General features: G+C 47.6%; 1 protein-coding gene across 1 annotated transcript in view; it reads left to right on the plus strand.

The window, feature by feature from the left end:
• The window catches only part of GLI3 (GLI family zinc finger 3), a 270,413-nt gene that overhangs the window by 125,294 nt on the left and 119,846 nt on the right, over positions 1-25,273 (plus strand). The window contains 1 exon segment of the mRNA XM_077781156.1: positions 18,165-18,270. Coding sequence (XP_077637282.1) covers positions 18,165-18,270 — 106 coding nt within the window.

The raw sequence follows: 25,273 nt of genomic DNA on the forward strand, positions 1-25,273 counted from the left end.
TCGCTCCCCCTGATGGCACTGGTGCCCTGTGGGTGCACCTCGGGTTTCCAGGCCACACTTGGCTCCGGAATTGCAGACGGAGACCCACCTCCGTCCACCTGCGGCCCGTCCCACAGGGCGCCGTGCTCCTCCTCCCTCTCCTCAGGGCCCCGCCTCACCCCCAGGGCCACGCGGGAGGGGCCTCAGGAGGCGGCCAGCCGGCCAGCCTTCTCCGCCACGCCTGTGCCGGTCATGGTCATCCTCCTTACCCGGCCCCCCTCCACCCGCTCGTCCATCTCTTACTCTTCCCCTGCAACCCGGCCCCCCTTACCACCAGGCCAGCACTTTGCGAGCGCAGTTCCGTCTCTCCAGGGATGCCTGCACGCCTCGTTGTTTTCTTCCACGCGGCCCCGGGCAGTGGTTCTCAAAGTGGGTCCCCTGGCCAGCGGCACTAGCACTGCCTGGGAACGTGTGAGAAACGCAGGCCCCCCTTAGCCCGCGCGGCTGCATCAGCGGCTCTGGAGGGGGCCCTGTAACTGGCATTGTAACAAAACAGCCAGGGGTTGGGGGGCCGCACTAAAGTTTGAAGAGCCTCCTGTGAAACGACCCCCAGGCCCTCAGAGGACCCCGAGCTCAGCCTGCTGCTCTGCGCCCCGTCTGTCCTCTCCCCAGGCTCCCCGCTCATCTTCCTTCCTGCCTTTTCTTTTTTGACTTTAAAAATCTTTTTAATTTATTTGAGAGAGAAAGAGAGAGAGAGAGTGAGAGAGAGAGAGAGAGGGAAAGCAGGGGCAGAGAGAACCGGAGACCAACACAGAATCGGAAGCAGCCCGCAGGCTCCAGGCTCCGAGCTCAGAGCTGTCAGCACAGAGCCTGAGGCAGGGCTTGAACTCCCGGACCGTGAGATCCTGACCTGAGCCAAAGTCAGACGCCTAACTGACTGAGCCACTCGGGCGCCCCGACCCACTCATTTTTGTAACAAGGCTTTGTTGAAGGAGAGCAGGCTTCTCGAACCCTCTTCCTTCCCTTCCAACCCCGGACTCACTGCTCACCTGAGTGCCATCTTTTCTCCAGGACTTTGAGCTGGGGTCCTTGTGACACGTAGGTCGCTGTGCACCTCTTGGGCAGGGCCTGTCAGGCCCTTCCTGTCCGCAGGGCCCACACGGCGCCTGGGAACCAGCAGTGCCAGGGATCGAGGTTTACTGGTTTGTCTTCTACCAGCCGGTTCTGGAGTGTGAGGTGGTGTGTGAATTGTCCAGAAACCATTCCTGGTTCTCCAAAGCCCATCTGAAGTTTGGAGAGTCAGGTAGTTAAAGGAGTGAGAAAAAATTGTGCACTGACGATGAAGCAGTTCTGTGAAGGGACTGTCTGTGAAATGGGAACATCCTGAAAAACTATTGTGATTTTCTCCTAAAAGTTCCTTTCAAACCCAAGATGCCTCTTGGGCAGTCTGTTCTCGTTTTCTGCTTTAGTTCGTCGTTCCTTGCCGTTTTCCTTAATAGGACGAGGCGGAAGTCAAGTTTTGGTGGTGTTTTCCTGTAGGAAAGAAGCGCATTATGTTTTTGGCTCTTGGTCCTGAGTTTATTCAAGAGTGTGACCCTTCCGTGATTTGCTTTTCTTTTCTTTTTTTTTTACTCCATTGGGAACCACTGGCTTTGGAGAGGAAAACAGGCGGGCTTTATTTAGGAGGCACAGAGATTTGTCGTAAGGCTCTAATCCATGAGCATCCCCTTCCTGTTAGGATTCTGTGTTATTGTGTTTCTTTTTTTCTCTTGTCGATTTATTACATTAGCACTTAATTACTCTTCGTGACAGTATTAAATTTCATGAGTGATTTATAGTTTTAATAGAGACTTGTGTGATTTATTGCAGTTGGCATTTGAGGTTTACCAACTTCTTAAAAGCCTCGAGTACCAGAATTGCTTAGTCTGACCCTGTCCAGCACAACCACAACATGGGCGAAACCCCAGCCCCAAGTGTAATGAGATGATGCCTGCGCCGCCCGGACCATTTGTGTTTGATGTTACAGTTTCCTGTTGTGATGTGTGTGTGTGGCAGGGGTGGGGTTGGGGGGGTATATGTGTATTCCTGAAGGAATAAGAGAGTGGAGCCCTTCTGTTTTTTAAATCTGTGCCCCAAATGACTTCCTGTGCTCTGGCCCCGGGTGGGTGGGTGTGAGTGAGGCCCTGAGGTACGCGGGCGTGGGGTCTGTCTCCATCTGCAAAGGGGACCTGAGGCCGCGCTGTGCAGCCTCTGGCTGGAGCGGTGGGGGCTTGCCTGCTGCCCCGCAGGTGGCTTCAGGTTTCCAGAGGCCACTGATCCTGCCCACTGTGGGGCCCCTCACGGCCGCCGGAGATGCACTGACTCTAATCTGCTCATGATCCTTGCCTCAGGCTCTGCAGTGCGCCCCAGGTGGGGGCCCGGAGAGCTTGACTCGGGGCCCAGAGCTGGGATCTTCAGGACACACTCCTGTCCTGGTCCCTGTCCGGAACTTTCTGTCCTTCTGCTCCTCCACTCGTTGCCCGGGCGCGTGTGACTTTCCCGGGCGCGTGTGACTTTCCCGGGCACCACAGTGCGGCTGTTGCTAAAACGACTATCATCTCAATGGGATGTCGCTTCATTACTTTCGACCGGGGGTAGCTGCTCACTTTGGTGTTTTTCCCAGATGATTTTATCGACTTGAACTTCTAGAAAAAAGGTGTGCCCTCCCTGCTCTGCCTTCCCCAGAGCAGCCCTGTGGATAATCCTCTAGGGCCCTCAGCCTCGGGGCAGATAATCTCTTTGGGGTTATCTGTTAATTACCAGTGAATGTGTGAAGTATTTGTGAAAGGGCTTTTGAAGTGAGTTCCACGGGCTGCTGCTGCCCGAGGCCCCCGTTTCCTGGGCGGAGGGTTGCCCCGGCCCGCTAGGTCCCCCTCGAGTGCCCGTATTCTCTTGCTAAATTGTTTGCCTTTCTAATGAAGTGAACTGTTTGTTTGACTCTGCCGGGGAAGGTATTTAACCGGGACTAAAGTAAACGTTGGGGACATTCAAATAAGCCATGCATATCTGCTTTGTGAAGGGAAGGGAAACAGTCTGGCCCCGCTCCCCTCCGGGAAGAGTCGTTAAGGAACTGTTGAAATGATAAACGGAGCCCAGCAGCGGATACTGTGGGGCCAGGCCGGGGCTTTGTGCTTGCCCCCCCACCCCCCACCGCGGGCCTGGGAATTCCTTGGCCCGGGCCCCAGGGGAGGAGAAAGTCGTTCGAGTCCTGCACTTAGTAATTGTGATTTATTTATGTGGAGAGGGACTTCTGCTTCATTCGGTCTTGAGGAAAACGAGCCAATTAGCCCTCAGGATGGCTGGCGGATGGTGGGGCCAGCGCGCTGATGGCGCGGACCCTGTCCAGGGCCAGACACGTTGAGCACCAGCTGCCTGCTGAGCTGGGTCCCTGGGCTCTGGGACAGGTGTCTGAGGCACTGGGGCGACTGGGCCGGACGTTGTGTGGCTGAAATCAGGGCCCCCCCGGGAGGAAGGCGCACCCCATTCATTCCTCCACTGGGAGGGGGGCTCCCAGTGAGAACTTCTTGGAGGGGTGAGGAGGCCTGTGAGCTGCTGAGGCGGCAGCTTACCTGTGAGGGGAATTACTGCTGTGCTCAAGGGGAGCTAGGTGATTTCTGGGGCCTGCTGCCGAAGGAAAATGGCGGCCTTTGCTCAAAATTATTAAGAATTTCAAGATGGCAGTGGCAGAACATTAAAGCAAGCGGGGGCCCTCTGAGCGGGGGCCTGGCTCATGCTTGTCAGTCAGGGGTTCTCTGTACCTGAGGCCAAGCTTTGCCAGTTCCTACCTGAATGCCCTCAGCCTCCTGTCTTCAATCACCCCGTCCTCTCATTCGTGAAATTCAGATAGCAGACACCTCCTTCGCTGAGTAGTTGTGTAATGTAATTCGAAAACTATGTGAAAAGTGGGGCACGTGGGTGGCTCAGTCGGTTAAGGGTCCAACTCTTGTTTTCGGCTCAGGTCGTGATCGCAGGGTCTGTGAGTACAAGCCCAGCATCGGGCTCTGTGCTGACGGTGCAGAGCCTGCTTGGGATTCTCTCTCCCTCTCTCTCTGCCCGTCCCCTGCACGTTCTCTCTCTCTCTCTCAATAAAGAAACATAAAGACTTGAGAACTATGTGAAAAGTGAATGATAGCTATCTGAATGTCCCTGGGGTTGTAATTTTTTGTTTTTGTTTTCGTTGTTTGCTTTTTCCTCTCCCCTGATGGTTGAGTTGGCAACCCTGTATGGCTAATCTGGAATTCAGGGGACAGAGTTGGGTCTTTGCTCCAGCACTCACTGAGGAACAAAGTCACGGAGAACCCTTCATGTGCCTTGTGACCGGTGAAGGCTTGAGTGCAGGGAGAAACACGGGCTGGACAATCAAATGAGGTCTGAAGTTGAAGGTGTCGGTCAAGTTGTCGACCGACCGTAGAAGTTGGTATTGAAGGAGAAGCACTTAGAATCACAAGAATCCCTTAAATGTGAGTACTTTAGGAGTTATGAACCACCTTCCTCTATGTCGTTTGGCCCCTTGAACAGCATTGTGGAGTAAATAGTTTTGGGCCTTACTGGCCTTTTTATATGGGTAAAAAAAATACATTATGATTATAGTTATTTGTTTCTATGCAAATCTATAAAATATGGTTTGAAATGGGCAGCACTTTCAGCTGTGTGGACAAATGAAGAGCAGCCATGTACTGTGGGGAGGGTGTACCAGGTAAGTGCTGTCCCATAAGGCCCCCTCATGCCTTCATTATTCAGTGTGCTAGATGTGTGGCCTTCTGATTTTGGACAAGGGGAAACTGAGTGGGAAGGAAGGCTTCCCTAAAATTTCCTACAGAATGGGTGATAGATTGTGTGCAACTACACGTTAGCTCCAGGATGATCAGTAGATTACCATCAAGGTGGTCCATTTTATGGGATCAGTTTTTAAACCCATGCTTTGGGGGTACCTGGGTGCCATAGTTGGTTAAGCATTTGACTTCAGCTCAGGTCATGATCTCAGTTCATTAAAAAAATTTTTTTTAGAGTAAGCCCATGGTGTGTTTTGTAAGTACATTGAGATTCTCAAATTATCATTCTTGGAGTCTTTATTAACACTTACAAACAGTAAAGGGTGAGAAGCAGCCTTGCTGTCTAGAAATGCGTCTAGACTCCTCTCTCTGTAAAGTGGAAACTCACTGAGAAAAGTGTAGGATATAGTCATCTTTGAAAGGGTGTATCCATCATTACCAGGGGTGATTATGTCCATGTATTGAGGCCATGCCCCTGGGGTTTTGGGGGTACCCAGGCATACCAGATGTAGATATTGACTCCAGAGGTAGATCATGTTCTCTGTCCGCAGGGGAACGAATGGACATCATTGATTTTAGACACCTACTAAGTGTAGTTTGTAAAGACTGGGTCCCATGCAGTTGGTCTAGAAGCCAGGGTCACTTTGGACAGAGGGAAGAGAGGACCCAGATGGAGATGACATTGAGAGCCTGGGCCTTTTTAGGCAAGGTGACAGCTGCCGCGTCCCGATGGAGAGTCCAGGGCAGAACTGGCCAGTTAGATCACCTCCTGAGGTGGTATCTCTCAGGGATCAGTGTAGAGGTTGGAGGTTGGATGCAGGCCGTCGAGCCATAGGCAGCCCTGGCAGCAGCTGGAGAAGTGAGCAGGCAGGCTCGGGCCTCAGGGGGACACAGGCAGCAGTCTCCAAGCCCCTGCTCAGTGAAAGTAGTTTCAAGACCATTGGTGTCTCCAGAAGGAAGTGTCCCTGGGGTGCCTGGATGGCTCAGTCCGGTAAGGGTCCCACTTTTGGTTTTGGCTCAGATCATGATCTCACAGTTTCGTGAGTTTGAGTCCTGTGTCGGGCTGTGTACTGACAGCGTGGAACCTGCTTGGGATTCTCTCTCTCTCCCTCTCTGTCTGAGTCTCCCCTATCTGTCGTCTCTGTCTCTCTCAAAATAAACCTAAAAAAAATTTTTTTTTTAAAAATAAAGTATCCCTTGGGGCGCCTGGGTGGCTTAGTCGGTTAAGTGTCTGACTTTTGCTTAGGTCATGATCTCACGGTTCGTGGGTTCGAGCCCCGTGTCGGGCTCTGTGCTGACTGCCAGCTCAGAGCCTGGAGCCTGTTTCAGCCTGTGACTCCCTCTCTCTCTGATCCTCCCCTGCTCGCGCTGTCTCTCTCTCTCTCCTAGAAATAAATAACACATTAAAAAAGTTTTTTTAAAAAATAAAATAAAATAAAATGTCCCTGACAATGCCCAGCTGAATAGACTAGAAGGCTTGTTGACACGCCCATTTATCATTATCCCTAAAGCGGAATGCTGGCAATTCGAATTCCTGGTGGATGTTTTGGGGCAGATTCACTTATGTGGGCCGTGGGAAACATGGAGGGGAAGAGGGAAACGAGTGGCCTCTGTTCTCTAAAGGCATGCTGGGGTGTCGTACCAGAAGTTTGGGGTGCAAGGTGCCTCTTGCCTGAAATACAGGTTAGACATCCAAGGGCATTACTGTGAGATCAGGCACCCCTAGAGACAGCAAATTGGAGATAATCTGAAATTTACTTAGCATCCCAAAAGGAATTAGGTTAAGAATCAATAGGAAGTCAGATGAGATGGTGGCCAAGGAAGGGCAGCCAAAAAGAGGGGAAGTCCCAGTGTGAATTTTGGGGAGTGGACCTCGGAGTTGTTCAGAATCCACACGTGGGAAGCTCTGGGGGTTTTTTGTGTGCATGCCCAGATGGACCCTCGAGGGCATTGCCTTCCGTCACGCCTGCTGCTTGGGGGCTGTGCATGGACAGTGGAGGAGGCAGGTGGTAGGTAAGGTGAGTGACCCCACTCATCAGGGGCTGACGGGAGGCACTGCCAGATGGCCACCATCCCAGGAGTGGCGGAGAGAGAGAGCTCGGGCGTGAGATTATGACGACCTTAAATAGATTTCGATTTTTTTCCCTTTGAATTCCATCCTTCCTGGGTCCCTGCTATTTGTGTGATGATTTGATAAGCTCAGCTTAAGCTCAGCTTTATTAATGGCCCCGGGGAAGTCTCAGGCATAGAGCATTTCCACACTTTGGTCACCTCCATCGTTGATGGGGATGTCATGGCGGTCAGTGCCATGTTAGACCACTGTTCTTAAGCAGAAAGATCTTTCCCTCAGGTGATACCATTTGATATACGGTAACATGGCCGATGCTTTTGAGTGCATGTGCGAAATATGTGCCCAGTGGCTCATCTACGATTGTAGAGGAAAGAGTAATGTAAGTAAATTCAGTTCTTACATTCCTGTGAGCCAAAAAACATGAAAGAGATATTTTTTCACCCTAGTGCCGGTGGATTCTCCCCCTTCTCTCTCATTTCCTTGCTCATCCCTGCAAGGGAATCACTTTGTGTGCTTTAGTAGTTTACAATCATGGGGAAAGAAGCACTAGAAGTAAACTCTTTGCCTAAAAGCTTTGTGGTCTCCAGCTTCTCGAGTCTTCACGGACAGCGAGGATTCAGAGTTTAAGGAAAGCAGAGCCTTGCAGTGTCCCCCGTGTGCAATAAATGTGCTGGAATTTCAATGGATTCCAAAGGCGTAACAATAATAGCATTAAGGGCTGGCCAGGGCCTTTGATGTTATTGACAAAAAGAGGCAGAGTGTGGGCGAAGGGGCCCTGTCATATTCTGTCCTGAGCTTTTAAACTTTTGACCTCCAACCTCTTGTGTCAAAGAGCTTTTTCCATATGGGTGTTAGCCCTCTCAAGTATCCTGAATTCACTGAAGCATCAACGTTTTCTTGGCGGGAAAACGACATTCGGCATGTTGGAAAAGGCCCAACAAGGGAAGGGTATGGATTTCTGAGCGCCGACCATTGTCTGCTCAGCCTGCAGCGGGGTGGGTTTGGATGGGGGCATCGCGTGCCCACGTGAAGTGACCGGCCATGCGGCAGGCAGCCCCGCAGGGCCGCGATGACGCTGCGCAGGGCATGCAGGCGCCCCTCGGGAGGTGGCCCTGTGCACACACTGAATGTGGGGAGTCCCTGGGATCCTGCACAGGGAGGATTCTGAAGAGGTGGTGGGTGCGTCTCTGGATTCCCTTGCTTTTGCAGGAAAGGCCCACGTGGTGATGGAGGAATCTGCAGCCCCCAGGCGGGAGACTGGCCTGTCCACCGCCGCCATTGCATGGCCTCAGTCTCCTTCCTTGTCTTCCCTGCCTCCTGTACAGATCTTTCCTATAGTAAATGTTTACAGGGTTCCGACGCCCCTCCTGGCCCAGATAGCCTGGGACGGGAAGTCGACCATNTTTCCTTCCTTGTCTTCCCTGCCTCCTGTATCTTTCCCATAGTAAATGTTTACAGGGTTCCGACGCCCCTCCTGGCCCAGATAGCCTGGGACGGGAAGTCGACCATCCTGATCTGACAGTGTGCCTTCCAGGACAGGAACTCATTTCCACGTCACCTGGCATGATAGTGGGACAGAGTAAGCGCGCCCCTTTTTTTGGCAAGCGGTTACCCGCCACAGCCATGCTTACAGCTCAGTCTCGAGCGGTCCCGTACTTGTGTGAGGGAGAGCGCTTGCCTAGGGGCCCAGGGCTGTCTGAGAGCTTAGCGTCTGGTGGGAGAGGCGATGCGGAGCACATGCAGGCGCAGAGAAAGTTGCAAAGGTGGTCCCACACCACCCGAGGTTGCGTTGGATTGGGAAGGTTCTCCTGGGCCACTGCAGACTTTGGGAGCAGGGAGGGACACGGCCAGTCTAGGTTTCAAGGATGTAAGTGTGGAGAATATAGTTTAGATAAGGAATGATAAAAAACCTGAACTCTCAGTAGAGTCTCAGAGCTGTTTCCATATAGAGGTCTCAGGTTTGGGAGCGAAAAAGACACTGGCTGTGTCATGCTTTCCTGCATTTGCCTGGACAAAGCCCATAACCATCTCCCTTGCCTGGAAAAATGGGCATATTCTTCATGCCTGCTCTCCACGGTCTTAGGAAGACGGAAATGAGGTCATGAGTTTAACTTAGTACAGCATCTGACACATATTCAGGTATTCAGTGAATTGTACTTACGCCCGTGATTGTTTTTTATTATTATTGTTATTATAATTAATTACTGTTAATGGGAAAAACTGTGGGAGACCTTCAGTGATTGGTTGATGGGAACTAGAAATGGGGTGGATAGTGGACTTTAAAGCATGGGGAGAATCCATAATCTGCTCTTCAGTAGTTTCTTGTCTGGTATTGAGCCGAAGATGTGCCGCATTTATTTCTCATTGGCCACAAATATGCCACCCAGCACACCCTTGCGGTCACTGCTGGCTTTCCATTGCCATCAAAATATTTCTCAAGTGGACCCTGGTAGGTGGCTGTCATGCATTAGGGGCATCATCCTGTGCCGTGGGATTCTGAAGACACAAGCGAACTCCCTGAGGCTCCGAACGTCAGCCCCATCAGTCTCCCGCCATTTGGGTCTGGGTTTGTGTGACGGAGAGCTCCTCGACCTTCCTGCTGTAGAAGCGGGGTTGACACTCCACTTGGGGCTTCACAGTGCCTGGAATTCTGCCACCTCCAGTGTTCTCTGCCAGGGAGACTGAAAGAGCAACTACAGGCGCCTGGGTGGTCCAGCTGGTTAAGCATCCAACTCTTGATTTCAGCTCAGGTCATGATCTCACAGGTTTGTGAGTTCGAGCCCCGCAGTGTCCTCTACACTGACAGTGTGGAGCCTGCTTGGGATTCTCTCTCTCTCCCTCTCTCACTGCCCCTCCCCTCTCATCAGAATAAATAAATAAACCTAAAAAAAAAACAACAGCCATGAACTTGGGTCACAAGCCCTTAGCTTTATGCAGCTTTGGGTAGGTCTTTTAATTTTCTGGGCAGATAATGGAAGTTTTCCTTCTTAATTCTCAGGATTGTCATGATAATAGGAAATAGAGAGAAACAAGATGGAGAGGAATAATAATAAACCTTTGGAAATGATTCTTGGGGTCACCAAGAGCATCCCATGAGGAAATGTGTATGAGTTTTATAAAATATAAAGCATTGTATTCCTTTGCTGTCACATTTCACTACCCGCTTCTGCTAATTTTGCAACATTGAAAAAGCGGAGTTTTCTTTTGAGTAGATTGATTTTGGATAGGGTACAACATCTAGACCTTACCTTTGCTGATTAACTGTTGGCTTACTAACTAAACCAGGGAACATTTGGGGTCCATTGTGTCTCCAGGCCTCTGTAGTTAGAGCCAAGACACCAAACACTTTTCCTGCAAACATTTCATCCTCTGGTTTCATTTTATCGACATGAAATCCTATATATTCTTGGAGCTCTAAATTTGGCTTTGAATTGTGCTGCACAAATAAATGGCCATTGATACAAGACTTTGTTATTAGTAATCAATTCCCATCTTTTCATTTCTAAGCTTATTATCACTGGAAATACACTGTTAGCATATTTCAAAGTAAAAGGATTTGTCACTTTTAGTGTCACTTTTAATGATTCCTTGTATGTTGTCACATGATTTGCCTCAGAGGATTCTATTTAGGTATGACAGCTGTGAACCTTCTCTTATTTCTCTGTGCTGCCTTTTCTTCTGTTTATTTTTTCTCTCCTATCCTGGCAGGAAAGCTAGAAACAAGAAAAATGTCATGGATGCACATATGTGGGATCATAGGCAAGACACATTCCAGGGGATGGATGAGGAAGGATTCCATTGGTTGGCCAGTAGGTAGCTGTGGTCTGTTTCTGCCATTGGGAATTTATAGTAGATAAGATTTCTGGCTGAGAAACATGCAAAGGTTTGCTGATGAAGGAAGTTACAAGGAATCAAAAAGGGGAGAAGTCAACTATTTTATTTCTTCGTTACCCAGGACACATCTGAGGTGGTAAAGTCAGAAGGCTATGTGTCATCTTCTTGTGGAAATACATAATTATTTTTGTTAAGAAGCATGGTGAGGATGGATTATGGGATGACCAGAGTGTAGTGCTGGGTAGCATTGAGGTCTTCCATGCTTCCATGGAAGAAATGATAGAAAGATTGCTGTTTGAGTAGTGGGGAATGCCCATGGAAAAGAGGGTTCGGGAATGTTGGATAGTTGCCAAAAATAAAATTTACTGGGTTTTAGAAATAGTGTAGTTTTTGTTTTAATTAGCTTTCTGTGAAATTTTGTGTAGAATTTATTTCGTTTACAAGGAGACTTCTATTTGCAAGTGCTAAATGCTTTTTGCCGTTATTTGCTAGAGTTATAGTCAATTTCATCCATCATCACGCTTGTCTTAGAATTTATTTAGGACAGGTTCGCTAAAATCACTGGATAAGTATCCCTTTTCAAAATAGTTATTAGTGTGGAAACTCCTACTATAAAGATGGTTTTAAGTGACACAAATTGACGTGTAAGTGCTTCTCATATATAGTGCTGTCACCCCAAAGCTACATGGATAGGAGAGAAACATTGGTGGGCAGTTTTTCTGAAAAGTAAGAATTTCAGAAAAGTACTTTATTGTACTTTATTCTAGGACAGGGTTCATCAAACAGTTTTCTATAAAAGGTCACAGAGTAAATACGTCAGACTTTGTGTTCTCTGTCATAACTGGTCTACTCTGCCACTGTAGTGAGAAAGTAGAAAGAAGCAATTTGTAAGCAAAAGCACACGCATATTCCAATACAAACTGTATTTATAGAAACTGGCCCAGACACAGTAGTTAGCGGATCTTTCTCATAGCATATTCTTTCCACATTAAGGCTCCCGCCATGCTATAAAGTGACAAAATAATCTTCTTAAAATTTATTAAGTGCAAGACATCTCTATAGTTTTCTAGATTATTGTAGAGCCAGTTTCTTAAATCTTGCACCGCGGTACAGAGGGTCTTAGAAACAAGATGATGTACACTAGAGGCACTGGAGGTGGGTCCGGTTCCATTCCACATGCACGTGAGGCCAGAAAGAAGATTCCTCTTGCCCCATGGGGGGTGAGCCCACTGGCTGGGTTTTCTGCAGCAACTACAGCTGGTCCCTGTGGGATGCCCCGCTTCACATTCCATTCCCTGCAGACTAGGAAGGCCATAGACGGCCTGTGGCTCTAGGCATTCCCAGTCAGGCGTCCCTGGGGTGTCCTCAGGGGCTAGCTGGTCTCCTTTCTGGTGCCATGTTGTCCACGGGCATGTTCCTGCCCATGGGCGGGAATACAGGAACGTCTGTGAAGGAGCCTGGGCGCTAAAGTCAGTCCTCTTGGCGATGCCTCCCTCGGGCCACTGAGCCTGGGCAAAGGTCTTGCAGGTGCCAACATGATGCCTAGAGATGCCCAAGGCAGAAGAGGGGGAGACAAGGCCCCGGGCACCCTTCACCATCTCCCTGGAGCAGGAAGGATCTCTCTCTTTCTCCTGCTTGAGACCTCTTGTTTGGAAGTCACCGCGTGGTTATTTTGGTTCTGGAATAGTGGATGTTGGCCATGTGGGGTTTTAATGATACTTTTTGCTGATGACAGGCGCTTGAGTGAATTTGGGAGCACTGGACATTCCTACGGGAGGGGTTTATCCTAATGACAGGAAAAATAATCTCCAGTTCTGGTCTCGAATAAGTTCCAAAGTCAATGTGCAGATGCTTTCAGTGTTTAAATAAGCCAGGAGAACTTGGGCGCTTTGCTCTTGCGGGCCCTGAGCTATTTCCTGGGTACTTTCGGCCCCTCAAGTACCGTCTGGTGAATCATCCTCCTTTAGGGCATGAAGTGAGCCAACTTTGATCTCTCTTTTTTAATCTACAATTTTATATGGAAATTTCAAACCTCAAAAGGTGGTTTTCCAGAATGGCATCTAAGAGATCTCCCAGCCTGAGGATACTGAAACTATTTCTGGGGAGAAAGATGCAACTGAAGATAAATCTCCAAGTGTCTCTCCCTGGCTACAGGTTTTATGATCAACCCAGGCTGTTGTGAAGAGACCTAAAAATCAATGCCTCTCATTCCTAATGAGATCCTTAATGCGCACTATGATGACAGGCAGAGTGAAACGGAATACCGGCAACGATACCCAGCACAAATATTTTTACTATGCGTTTCCATTTAAACACGTGTCAAGCCAATTACATATTTATGGGGTTTAAAGACTATTCCACTGGAGCCTCGGATAACACACACTCTTCCAGTCTCGGTTTAGTAGGAGAGGAATTTGGTCTAATAGTCCAGCGTCTTGCAAGTATGCAATAAATCATCTTTGCAACCAAAAGCATGTACAGTTGACTGCTTACCACAGCTCCGCAGACTCACCCCCACCTGGTAGAATTTTAATTCCCTCAGTAAAATTGATTCCACCAGTTCTGCACATTACTCTCCCTGTCTTCCATTTAGCCCGTTAGTTTGCTGACAGTAGAGTACACAGCACTTAGCAGCGGGTTTGTGGAACCATCAGTCAGGAAATTGTATGATAAATAGGAGGCAGCCAGGTTTAGTGGCACTTCCTTCTGCTCCACCGGTTTTCCCCTGACTTTGGAAAAGTCATCACGTGGCGTTTTGTCAAGGGCCAGAACAGGAGATGGCCGCAGTGCCGTGACTTATTGCACATACACTTGAGTTATGATGTGCACAGCTGCGCTGCTCATGTGTAAATAATAACCCGCGAGGTGGATAATTACGGTGGCTGCTGGCGACACGGGCCTGTGCTTGTCGCGCGGGTTTTCTTGGACAGCTTCTTGGGCCCGTGATGGAGTACGCTGCCGATCTTCCACACAGGGACGACGAGCCAAGAGACTGGGAGAGCACCCGGCGTTGGAGGATTCGGGAACTTTTTTATTTTTGAGAAATGTGTTAGGGTTGATGTCACGTGATGCCACCGATGTTATAGGACAGGATCGCACTCCTTTGATTCTTCGTCTGTACCGTGAAGCTATGTCAGGCGTGTCTTGAGTTGGAAGAGGGGTGTTCCGTGGCATTTTCCCAGAAAGTACTTAAGAGGTGTGGTCCCCACAGATAAGTTACCCACAAGGTTTAATTGTTTGAACAGACTTTCATCAGTACAGGAGAAGTTACTTAAAATTGTTTTTATTTAATGTCTTATTTATTTCTGAGAGAGAGAATGAGAGACAGCATGAGCAGGGGAGGGTCAGAGAGAGAGGGAGACACAGAATCTGAAGCAGCTCCAGGCTCAGCTGTCAGCACAAAGTCCGACGCGGGGCTTGAACCCACGAACCATGTGATGATGACCTAAGCTGAAGTCGGACGCTCAACCACCTGAACCACCCAGGCGCCCCAGGAGAAATTAGTTTAGACTAAATCAAGAGGGAAACAAATAGAAATTGTAAAATACTTAAACTAAGGCCAGATGTCTTTGCTCAAGTCACATCAGATCCATTAATTTTTGTTCTTTATGTGCCCTAATTCCAGAATAGAGAATTCGCAGATTTCCTTAGGATGTAAATAAACACATACTTTCAGTCAGAATTAAATTTTAAGCTCACCAAACACCAAACTGAGTAGTGAGAAATGACTATAAAAGGCCCTAGTAATTATGTCTTCCATTTTCCTCTCATGCAATTTTGTGGAGCTGGGCCATTTTCTCTTTAGTTCTGAAAGAAGGGGAGAGGGAGAGAATAAGAGTGAATTAAGATCTTGTCTAAACTAACTTCTTGAAAATGAAAAGGTGGCAGTGCCTCTCAGATGTCCCCGATAGCCTTACAGGTGTCCTGGGGAGGAGACTTTTGTGCTGCCTGGGTACACCCCTGATTTTATAGGGTTAGCAGGTTGGTCTTCGCCTGTGTGCACATAATCACTGCAACTTCATTATTGACACTCACACGATAAGGAGTGTTACTTCCTGGATGTCTGAGGCAGATACCGAATGTGGAATAAATCCGCACGTTTTGAGCCCCGCGTGTATGAAAAATGTGGATTTGCACCTTGTCGTAATTCATCGTTGAACCCACCTAGAGAAAATCAGATATGGTTGACACCCACTTATCTGGTGGAGAGAATTTAATCACACAGTCCACGACCAAGAGCCAAGAAGGAAAGAAGTGGAAGGATCTCCCAACTCTGACATGATTATTACAGCATCTCTCAAAATGGCCATGGAAAACGTGTGGGAGAAACCCTTAGGAGTAGGGTCAGGCTTTATGGATGCTTGACTTAAACACAGTGCCAGTGGGTTTATTTCTTTGATTGCTAAGAGCAGATGACGGTGTGCTGAGTCTGAAGTTGCTGGAGGCCAGCATGTTCACATGAGCATCAACCCCTAAAAGGAGAAGAGAATGAAGAGCCACCGCCATGTCTGGTGGCCAACCCCTTATCTGACCGGAATCTGACTCCTTGAGGCCTGTTTCAGAATTGAAAACCGGCAAATACTTACTGAATGTGTGTCAGACCTTCAAGCTGGTGAGAAAGATTATTGCAGTCAATTGTATGTTTGCAGAAGGATGAATTAATTTTCATGGAAATGGTTATGTGAGGTTGGACAGTTTGGCTCTGCGGGATGACTGACCTATGTGGCACTCTGCTGAATGTGATGGGACCGGGCTACACTTTCAGACTTAGCACCCAGCTACCAAGATTTGCGCTACGAAAGAATAACTCCGGGGCGCCTGGGGGGCTCAGTCGGTTAAGCGTCCGACTTCGGCTCAGGTCATGGTCTCGCGGTTCGTGGGTTCGAGCCCCGCGTCGGGCTCTGTGCTGGCAGCTCAGAGCCTGGAGCTGCTTCAGATTCTGTCTCCCTCTCTCTCTGCCCCCTTCCCAGCTCATGTTCTGTCTCTCTCTGTCTCAAAAATAAACTATAAAAAATTAAAAAAAAAAAAAAGAATAACTCCCACATCCTTCAGACTTAAGTCCTAAGTGGTGCACTTAAATGATTGATTTTTCAGGGTGCCTGGGTGGCTCACTGGGCTGAGTGTCTGACTCTTAATTTCGGCTCAGGTCATGATCCCAGGGTGGTGGGTTTGAGCCCTGAGTTGGGCTCCATGCTGAGCAAGGAGCCTGCTTATCATTCTCTTTCTCTCCCTCTGCCCCTCTGCCCCCCCAGCTTGTGCATGCTTTCTCTCTTAATTAAAAAAATCATATATATATATATATTGATTTTTCACGTGGAATTTATACAGTGTCTTATACTTTGTGCTATCACAGTGGCAGTGGCGGTGTTGCAAATCTGGGCTGCTTTGCGTACCTCCTCGGTTTTGTCAACACTGCGTCAATAGTTTTTCACTGTTACTATTTTTTTTTCCCCTCATAACTTTACTCCTAGATTCTCAAAGGAAGGCAGCCATCTCTCTCAGCCCCTCCCCTGCTCACACTTTGTCTCTCTCTCTCAAAAGTAAATAAACATTAAAAAAATTAAAAGAATTTATTATGTTTAGATTCTAAGAGATGCTTGTTGAAGAAGATCTAGAAAAAAGAGAAATGCATAGGGAGAAAAATGAAAAAGTCACCTGAGGTCACCCCCATACACCCGTAATGCTCAGACATGGGGACTTAGGCGAATCCACGGTGTCGGTGCGGGTCACACGCTGGCCCATGTTCGGCACAGCCCCCCACGCCCCACTTAGAGGTTCTGGGTCACTTCCTCCGGCCACAGCTCAGAACTCGTTCGCCGTGCCTCCCTTGGGACCGTCTGCGCCACCTGCTACCTCAGGTCTAGGCAAAACCTTTAAGACGTTTAGAAGACGCTTGAAGCCCTCCTGAGGCGCCTCCGGGGTGCACATCAGTTCCTGGGGATGTTCTGCGGCAGCAGCAGCAGGAGGTAACATTTGAAGAGAGGCTTTGGTGTCCTTGCTGTAACGCGAGGCTCGTCGTCGTCGTGAAGACACATTTTCGCTCTGTCACTTTGCTTCTTGAATCTTGGGGGAAACTCGAGTGTCAGCCATACTCCTAAGGAGAAAATCTGGCAAAATTCTCTTCAGCTTTTCTTTTTTTTTAAGTTTTATTTATTTCTGAGAGAGAGAGAGAGAGACACAGCATGAGAAGGGGAGGGTCAGAGAGAGAGGGAGATACAGACTCAAGCAGGCTCCAGGCTCTGAGCTGTCAGCACAGAGCCCGACATGGGGCTCGAACCCACGAACTGCGAGATCATGACCTGAGCTGAAGTCAGACACTCAACCGACTGAGCCACCCAGGCGCCCCAATTCTCTTCAGCTTTTGCAGTGAACCACTATTTGGGGGGAAGCTTTTGTTGAGGTTGAGACACAGTGAGCTTGTGTTACTGTGGTAACGGGGAGTAGAGGAGCGGCCGGAAGTGAGTGCACACACAGGCGCCCGGAAAACCCTGAACGCCATTCTGAGCCAGGGCAGGAGGGAGGCTGGTCCTCTGTCAGCCCAAGAGGGTCAGCTCACCTCTTCCGGCCGGGCCCTGTAGCGTTTCTCTGGCTAGCCTGTAGATTTGCTGCCCTTGCCCTTGCGTGGAGCTGTGGAGGTCTGGCCCAGGACAGGAAGGAGGCAAGTGTGCATTCAAACTTTAAAATAGTGTGTGTACTGTACACATATACGTAAGTACATGCATACACGTATGTAGACCCATGCATTCAAGCAGGAACTTTAAAAATTCTGCTTCTAACTTAAAAAAGCATCATGGAGGGCGCCTGGGTGGCTTAGTCGGTTGGGCATCCGACTTTCGCTTAGGTCATGATCTCGCGGTTCGTGGGTTCGAGCCCCGCGTCGGGCTCTGTGCTGACTGCCAGCTCAGAGCCTGGAGCCTGTTTCAGAGTCTGTGACTCCCTCTCTCTCTGACCCTCCCCTGCTCACTCTGTCTCTCTCTCTCCTAGAAATAAAAAAAAAATATATATATATATATATAAAAAGATCTATTAAAAAAAGCATCATGGATACAGGAGATGGATCCATACATATTACATCTTTGTCTAAATTTCACCTGACAGTACAATTTTAAAGAAAATAGGAGTCTTGTCATCCATTCCTTTTGGTTTTGGTTTTGTGGCTCTTTTCAGCCTTTTTTTTTTTTTTTTTTTCCGCCTGGCGTTCTCCCTGAGTGGGACATGCATTGTTCCCCTCTTGCTTTCCTGTCTGGGTTTATTGCATTCCTAGCCTCCACTTTCTTAGCTACTGTGTACTTGGTCATACTTCTGTAGTACCCCGTAGCGTCATAATGAACTTCAAAGAGTTCTTCCACAAATTCTTAAAATGGACTCCACCCACGTTGTGAAGAAACACAAATGACACGTTGTGTCATGGGCTGGGATTCTCTTTTGGGCGTCCCTCTTACACGTGTTGGATTTTCTTTCTTTTTCAGACCCTTCTCATCTCTTTCCTGCATTCCACCCTCCTGTACCGATTGATGCAAGACATCATGAGGGGCGTTACCATTACGACCCGTCTCCGATTCCTCCGTTGCATGTGTAAGTAATAAAATTTTACCCATTAACAAAGCAGAACGGGATACTGGCTTTTACTGTCTCATGACTTTCTGTTACCAGTGTGGCTACTGGGCTTCGAAGGTGTAATAGAAGTATAAGATTTACTTTTGAAATACGGCAAGCCTATCTGTCCCTGGACGCACTGAAGCAAATCCCCACTGTCCTGAAGAATGTCTGCCACACTAGGTGGCTGGCAAGTATTCACTATATATTTTGCTGACGTGTGTTCTGTGGGCTGTAAATACTAAATTAAAAAAGTAAGGGCCTAATGGAAAGTTACCGCTCAGAATATGGATCTGCAAGAGACTGGGTTTGAAGTTTTTCCTGCTAAAACCCCGTTACCTGGCGAGTCCCAGCACTCGCCAATGAATTGTAATGAAAATGCTGTGGTAAATTTTCGTTGCCCCCACGGTGCGTTCACCACCAGTGATTTGATAGATGGGAATGTCTCCCAAACAAAATGGCACATGTGATCTCCCATGTGATTTACACAAAGATAAGAGGAGCGCATGACTTTGATAATGTACGTTAGAAAAGAAAGGAGAACGTTTTCTGGAAATAAATATTATCTCACTCAGTGTGGGGGTAGAGAGGTGGACTTGCAAACTGCAGTGGTATTTATGTGGTAGTCATGTCCAGAAAAATTGTCAGATACTGAAATTACCAGAGCTGCGGTCTGAGAGGGGCTAGCCCTCACTAATGGCCTTGATATATGCATTTAGTTAGATCTGGTAATCACCCTTCATCCTGAGACAGTAAAGTTAGAAAAGCACAAATAATACTTTGAAGAATAATGCTGGTTATTTAGATGGTAGATTGCATCTCCATGGCTATTAGTTAAGCTGTGTAATTACGTATATGCCAAAGAAAAATGAAGTTGTTTTAAAACAAGTCCTCCTCTGTGAACAGAATTAATTGATATTAACAGCCGTAACTACATGCCCAAGTACACATATAATATTTTACCAACAGTTTTTTGGATCCATCCCCCATTATTGAATTGTAATTTCAGAGCAGATTTGCCTGGAGGTAAGTAATAAATCTGTGTTGCAGACTTCCATAAGCATTAACGGAGAAGTAGGTATTTATAGTGAGAGAATACAGAAACTTGTGACTTATTCTTTGACTTTTCACTGGAACACAAGTAAGTATTTACAGGGTTCCGAGGCCTGCTAAAAATATACTCCAATAAAACCATGAGGCCAATTAAAAACCCCTATAGAAAGGGAAGGAAATGCCAAATCCAGGCTGAAACCTGCCATGCATCTCACCCCGTCGTATGGAGGTTTTGTGGGGCAGACGAGACCACAAAGGTCTCTGACGGGACTCTGCCCTGTGGTACGGAGCCAGCGACGGCCAGATCCGCCTTGGGGATGCAGACGGCCGATTCCTCCCAGACTCCAGTCTCTGTGGTGTGGTGACTTAAATCAGACTTTCTGTAGAATTTCGGAATTGTTCACTCTTTCAAAAACGCTGTATAGCGAAATTACCCCCCTACATACCAAAATGAGTTTATATGACCGAACGAACGAATTCCAAGGGTTCATTATAATTTGCCTTGTTATTAAATTCAAATATGAGCATACTAATGAAAATCCCAAGCCTTGGCTCTTCGGCAGAATACCGTAGCTCATGTCGCCCCCACCTGCGTCCTAGGTCTGATGGCTGTACCTCCAGTATTAGTTCACCTGTGATAGCAACACCACAGGGTGAGGCAGGTCGGGCGTGGGAAGTGCTGGGGTTGGGGTTGCGTCTCAGGTATGGCTGCTGAGCTGAGCTGCGGGTTTTATAGGTTTTGGGACTTCTCCTGCTCTAGCCAAGCCTTCGGATGCTTTCACAGCAGTGGACTAAATTGTTCTCTAGCTGCCTGAATGGAGAGTTGTCGAAAATTCCTAATACAAGGCTAGTAGATAATCCTGAGGCCCACAGGGGAGCCCCCGGAACCCCCTGGGACCGCTGGTCCTTAGCAGGGTTCTGGATGGGGACACTGAGCTTACGCAGTTGGCTCGAGGAGGCCAGGGGACCCCTCTCCCGTGTGCCTTTGTAGCAAGACGTTCTCTCTGCATTGCCCTTAGTGGCCTCCTCTGGCTGTGTGGCAGGCTCCTGCTTAAAACCGCTCATCCTCAAGTCCTAATTCAGGTATCACCTGCTGGCTCTCCCTCAAGGCTGTTCCTCAGAGCTCGTCATGTGGGCCTTGACTATAGTGTGGACCCGCTTGCCAGGTGGTTTACTGTGCAGGGGTCACTGCCTGTTAGTTTTGCAGGCAGTACCCAGCACCCCGCCAAGGTACCTTGCGGGAAAGGTGCTCGGTAGCACTCAGGTGGTCCATCTGGGAGTCGTGATGAGCTCCAGCCCCCACTCTTGCTTTATTCACACTCACCTGTGCTGGGGACCTTGGTAACGTACCGTCGAGAAGATTGGTTTCATCCCCTGGAGATGCGGTTTCTGCCTTACCCGACTTCCCAGTTTGCTGGAAGAGGTCAATGAAGTCATGTTCACGTGAGGGCTCTTAAGAACATAGAGCTCCAAACAAACGTTGGGAGTCAACATTTGGGGAGGTGGGGGCCTCAGAAGCACTGGCCTCGCCTTTTACGCCTTCTGAGGTGCCATGAGTAGACTCCCGTGAGATCATTTTAGGAGTGGAGAGTAATCTAGGCAAGCATGGCTTGGTGGCTGGAATCTTACAACACCTTTGGGGGTGCCTGGGTGGCTCAGTCATTTGGGGGTCTGACTTCAGCTCAGGTCATGGTTTGTGAGTTCGAACCCCCCATCAGGCTCTGCTGTCAGCATGGAGACTGCTTCTGTTCTCTGTCTCCCCTTCTCTGCCCCTCTCCCACTTGTGCATGCATGCTGTTTCTCTCTCTCAAAAAAAAAAAACTTAAAAAAATTAAAAAGAAAAAAAAGCACATCTATGCTGAGGGGTAAAGCAGTATCCTGGGGAAAAATTGGTTTCATCTAGAATGTGAGTTCCAACATGCTTGCTGTATAATTTTCTCATAGAAAATGAGATCGAGTGAGCTCACAAAGTTTTTAGAATAAACATTTTTAATTATAAGAAGACAGAATTTGAGGATATTCTCATTATTTTGTACACATAATTGTCCTTCTGGTGCCAGCTTTAAAAATTAAATTATAAGTCTCTTGAAAACAGGATTTGTGTTGATGATGGAGATAGTGACAGATCTCTGTTTAGAAGGATGGCAGGCGCTGCGATAATTATGCTATCATATCCTATCATTAAAGATTCTATTGAAAGAGGTTTATAAATTGCTTCTCTTTTTAGATAAACCACCCCATATTAAGGCATCAACGATATGGTGCAGAATTAAATTAAAATCTCATAAAATGAAATATGTTCTGTATTAGCTGTTTGACACTTAATTTGCCTCTGAATGAGTAGAGGAAATCACAAATTAACCTGCCTTTGTTTTTCCAACCATGGCTTATTAGGTGTTAGAACAACTACAATTACAGCCTAATAATAACCACCAAGCCTTATAAATATGTACTGAAATGCGTCCGTTAGAACCCAGCTTGTTAACTGCAGGCTTTAGCTTCCCCTACTTAACTCTCAGGGCATTATCCACAGTGTATGGTTAGGCAGTGGAGACAGAGTATAGAAACTCACATTGTTTCAAGTGTCCTGGAAATAATTGTAGACTCTGTTACTATTTCCTTTCTTACCTCAGAATCATGACTAGATTCATGGACTTACAAATGGGACATGGAATGTAGACATCATCTCTGCTTGACTTGTCACAGAAAGGGTCTCCTATAAAATGTGTGATTCCTGCATTGTGTTTACGACTTGAAGTAGTTTGGAAATTAAGAAACACTGGAGGTGGGGGATTTCCCCTTTTCTTCTGAAAGCTCTTCTCCGCTGACTTCACCAGGACCCAGGCGATACATCTAGAAAAGTGTAATGTCTGGGGAAAATACCATCGAATGCATTTTATTATATTACTGAGGTTTTTTTTGGAGCATTAACGGCAGAACCTAAATGTGTATGCAGTGTCAAGCAGATTTTCCTTCCTGGTTTCTGTGTATTCCATGCCTTGCATGGCTATCAAGGCTGCAGCCTTGCGTGACTTGCGTATGCGTACGTAAGTTGCGTAGCCTTGCGCGAGGAGGCCTTATGGTAATCTGTGGGGCGTGGATGATGCTCTCTCCGCCAAACATTACTGCGTTTTCAGATTTCACTCGAAATCTAGACACTGGCAATATTACGCTCCCCTCCTCCAGAATACAGCTTTATGTTTAAGTGACTTACCTTGCCTCGATGAAGAAAGCACACTTTCTCTTGCATTTTGAGTGCATGGTTTTTGTTTTTTTTTTAAGTTAGTTTCAGAATTCATTTAAGCATGCTCCCTTTTAAAAACTGGACATAGGGGCGCATCTGTTAGTTGAGCATCTGAGTCTTGATTTGGGCTCAGGTCATGATCCCAAGGTCAGGCTCCATGCTCAGCATGGAGCCTGCTTCAGATGCTCTCTCTCTCTCTCTCTCTCTCTCTGTCCCCTCTCTCTCCCTCTTCCTCTCCCTCTCCCTCTCTCTTTCCCTCCCTCCATCTGCCGCTCCCCACTACTTGCATGTGCACATGCTTTTTCTCTCTAAAACAATAAAAATACACAGGACATACTGTTGTTAGTAGAAATCCAAATGATAAAGTTCTAAATTCCACATTTATTCTGGATTTTTACTTGGGAGAGATGCCTGTCTTTTCATAAATTTGTTTTGACCCAGGGTTGTCTGATTTATGGACCAATATGAATTGAATTTCAGACGGCCCATTTGCTTCATACTGAACTCTGCAATTCATTTTCCTAAGCGGGGTCCTCAGTCACTAACCTATTACAATAATTGAAGCCCCACGGGTCTTGCCCTTCGCGTGGAGAGCTGCCCTTGTTGGAGCTGTGGGTGTACACAGCGCTGTGCCCAAGCCTGCAGTCACATAGGCCACCCCATGTCAACATCCACGTCATTCATGCATTTCAGAAAACCAGCTTTGCCTTTTCTCTCCTGCGGAGGAATGGGCGCTAGTGTTCTGTTTTATTCAGCGGCTCTTTATTCTCTCGCTTGAGTCAATGTGGCTCTTTCCGGGGCTGCCTGACTCACTGGAATTATTCCACCTAAGTAAGAAGAGGTGTCCTTCTGACTGAGAGCGGTCCGCGGCCTAACACCTTGGGGGGAGACTCCGCACACGGCAGATCATTAATATTAGCTGCGACACCGAGTGCGCTGGAAGTAAGCAAGTAAGGCTTTGTGCCGTGATTGTGACTGCCTTTCGGGGGGGAGAGCAGCAAGATGCGTAGCGAGTTTGGAGCATGAATAAATACATGCCTTTCCAGAGAGAGAAAGGTCGAAGAAAAGATGCATCATTACGGTAAAAGCTTAGACAAAGGAAGAGTAGGGAGATGGCCGGGGCTGCTGTTCAGTTCCCTTCCTTCTTGTCTTCCCAGCCTTCCTGGCGTCAGCACCTGGCCTGTTGTACTAGATCTTGTACCTGTCACGAGCACACATAATAGTTATTCAAAGCAGCCTTCAGTCTAGCCACTTACTTAAAATTTTGTGATGGGCCCAGATGGAGCAAAATCTTGTATGTGTATTTGGGGGCATAACCAGTTCGGAATGTACCATTTAATTAGTACCATTTAAAACTAACAAAGCGGGGTGCTTGGGTGGCCCAGTCAGTTGAGTGTCCGACGCTTGGTTTCGGCTCAGGTCATGATCTCACAGTTCATGAGATGGAGTCACGTGCCAGGCTTCACGCAGACAGCCTGGAGCCTGCTTGGGATTCTTTCTCTCCCTCTCTCTCTCTGCCCCTACCCCTCTCTCTCTCAAAAGAAATAAACTTTTAAAAAAAGAGTTAAAATGAACAAAGTAGGGGTCCCTGGGTGGCTCAGTGAGTTAAGCGCCTGCTTCTTGATTTGGCTCAGGTCATGATCTCAAGGTCGGGCATGAGATTGAGCCCCATGTCAGGCTCTGCACTGAGCACAGACTCTGCTTGACATTCCCTCCCCCACCTCTTCCTCTCTCCCTCTGTGACCCTCCCCTGCTTGTGCATGCTCTCTCTCTCTCTCAGAAAAATAAATAAGATGAAATAAACAAAGGAAAGTCTTTTTTTCCATCCAGTGCTCTACCATGAACAATATTAGGACTGGTAAAGTGCAGTGACAGATTCCATCAAATAACTATAGCAAATATTGTGTAACACCCACTCCCCCTGCACCCTCCCAAAAAACGAAGACGAAATGAACTTGATTATCATTACATCTCTTGAGTACAAAGACCATCTCTGTGTTTCCTTGCATTCGCTGGGCCAAATCCACGCCTTATGCATAGTAGCCCCTACATAAATACTGTTTTCCGGAATGATGATGGGCTGTTCCCCCCACGGGAGATCACTACCAGCATCTTTCTTCTGCTTTTGTTTCCTTACTATTGTTAGAGTGTGTCACCTTTATGCCAACGAGGCTAGCACGCTAGAACTCAAAATCAAAACCTTAATTAATACTTAAGATTCTATTAGAAATGCCTACAGCAATGTGAGATACCCTCCTGTGCCAGTGCATTCCCTGATACTAAGTCATTTACTGGTGGCAACCGTCCATAGTCACCTAATGTGATGGAGTACTATTTAATATACATTTATTGCTGCTTCCCAGGCCCTTCATGGGGAAATAAAGTTAATGCAATTAGCAATCTTAAATGGAAAAACCTAAAAAGAATAGCAAAATTTCAAAAATAAGGGTGGGGGGAAGAAATGCATGGATCATGCAACGTGAGAAAATATATAATGACCATTGCTGTTAGATAACATTTTTGCCTCGTTAACTATGGATGAGGGACAATTTTAGACACTTTACGTAATTATCTCCTATAATTCTTAGAGCAGTGCTATGATGGGGTTGCTACTACCAGCCTCATTGTAAAGAGACAGAGGTCTGGACACAGAGAGATTACACAGCTTGGGAGTAAGTAATACAT

The sequence above is a fragment of the Crocuta crocuta genome, unplaced genomic scaffold, assembly GCF_008692635.1.
Source record: "Crocuta crocuta isolate KB4526 unplaced genomic scaffold, BGI_CrCroc_1.0 scaffold108, whole genome shotgun sequence".
NCBI classification, from domain to species: Eukaryota; Metazoa; Chordata; class Mammalia; order Carnivora; family Hyaenidae; genus Crocuta; species Crocuta crocuta.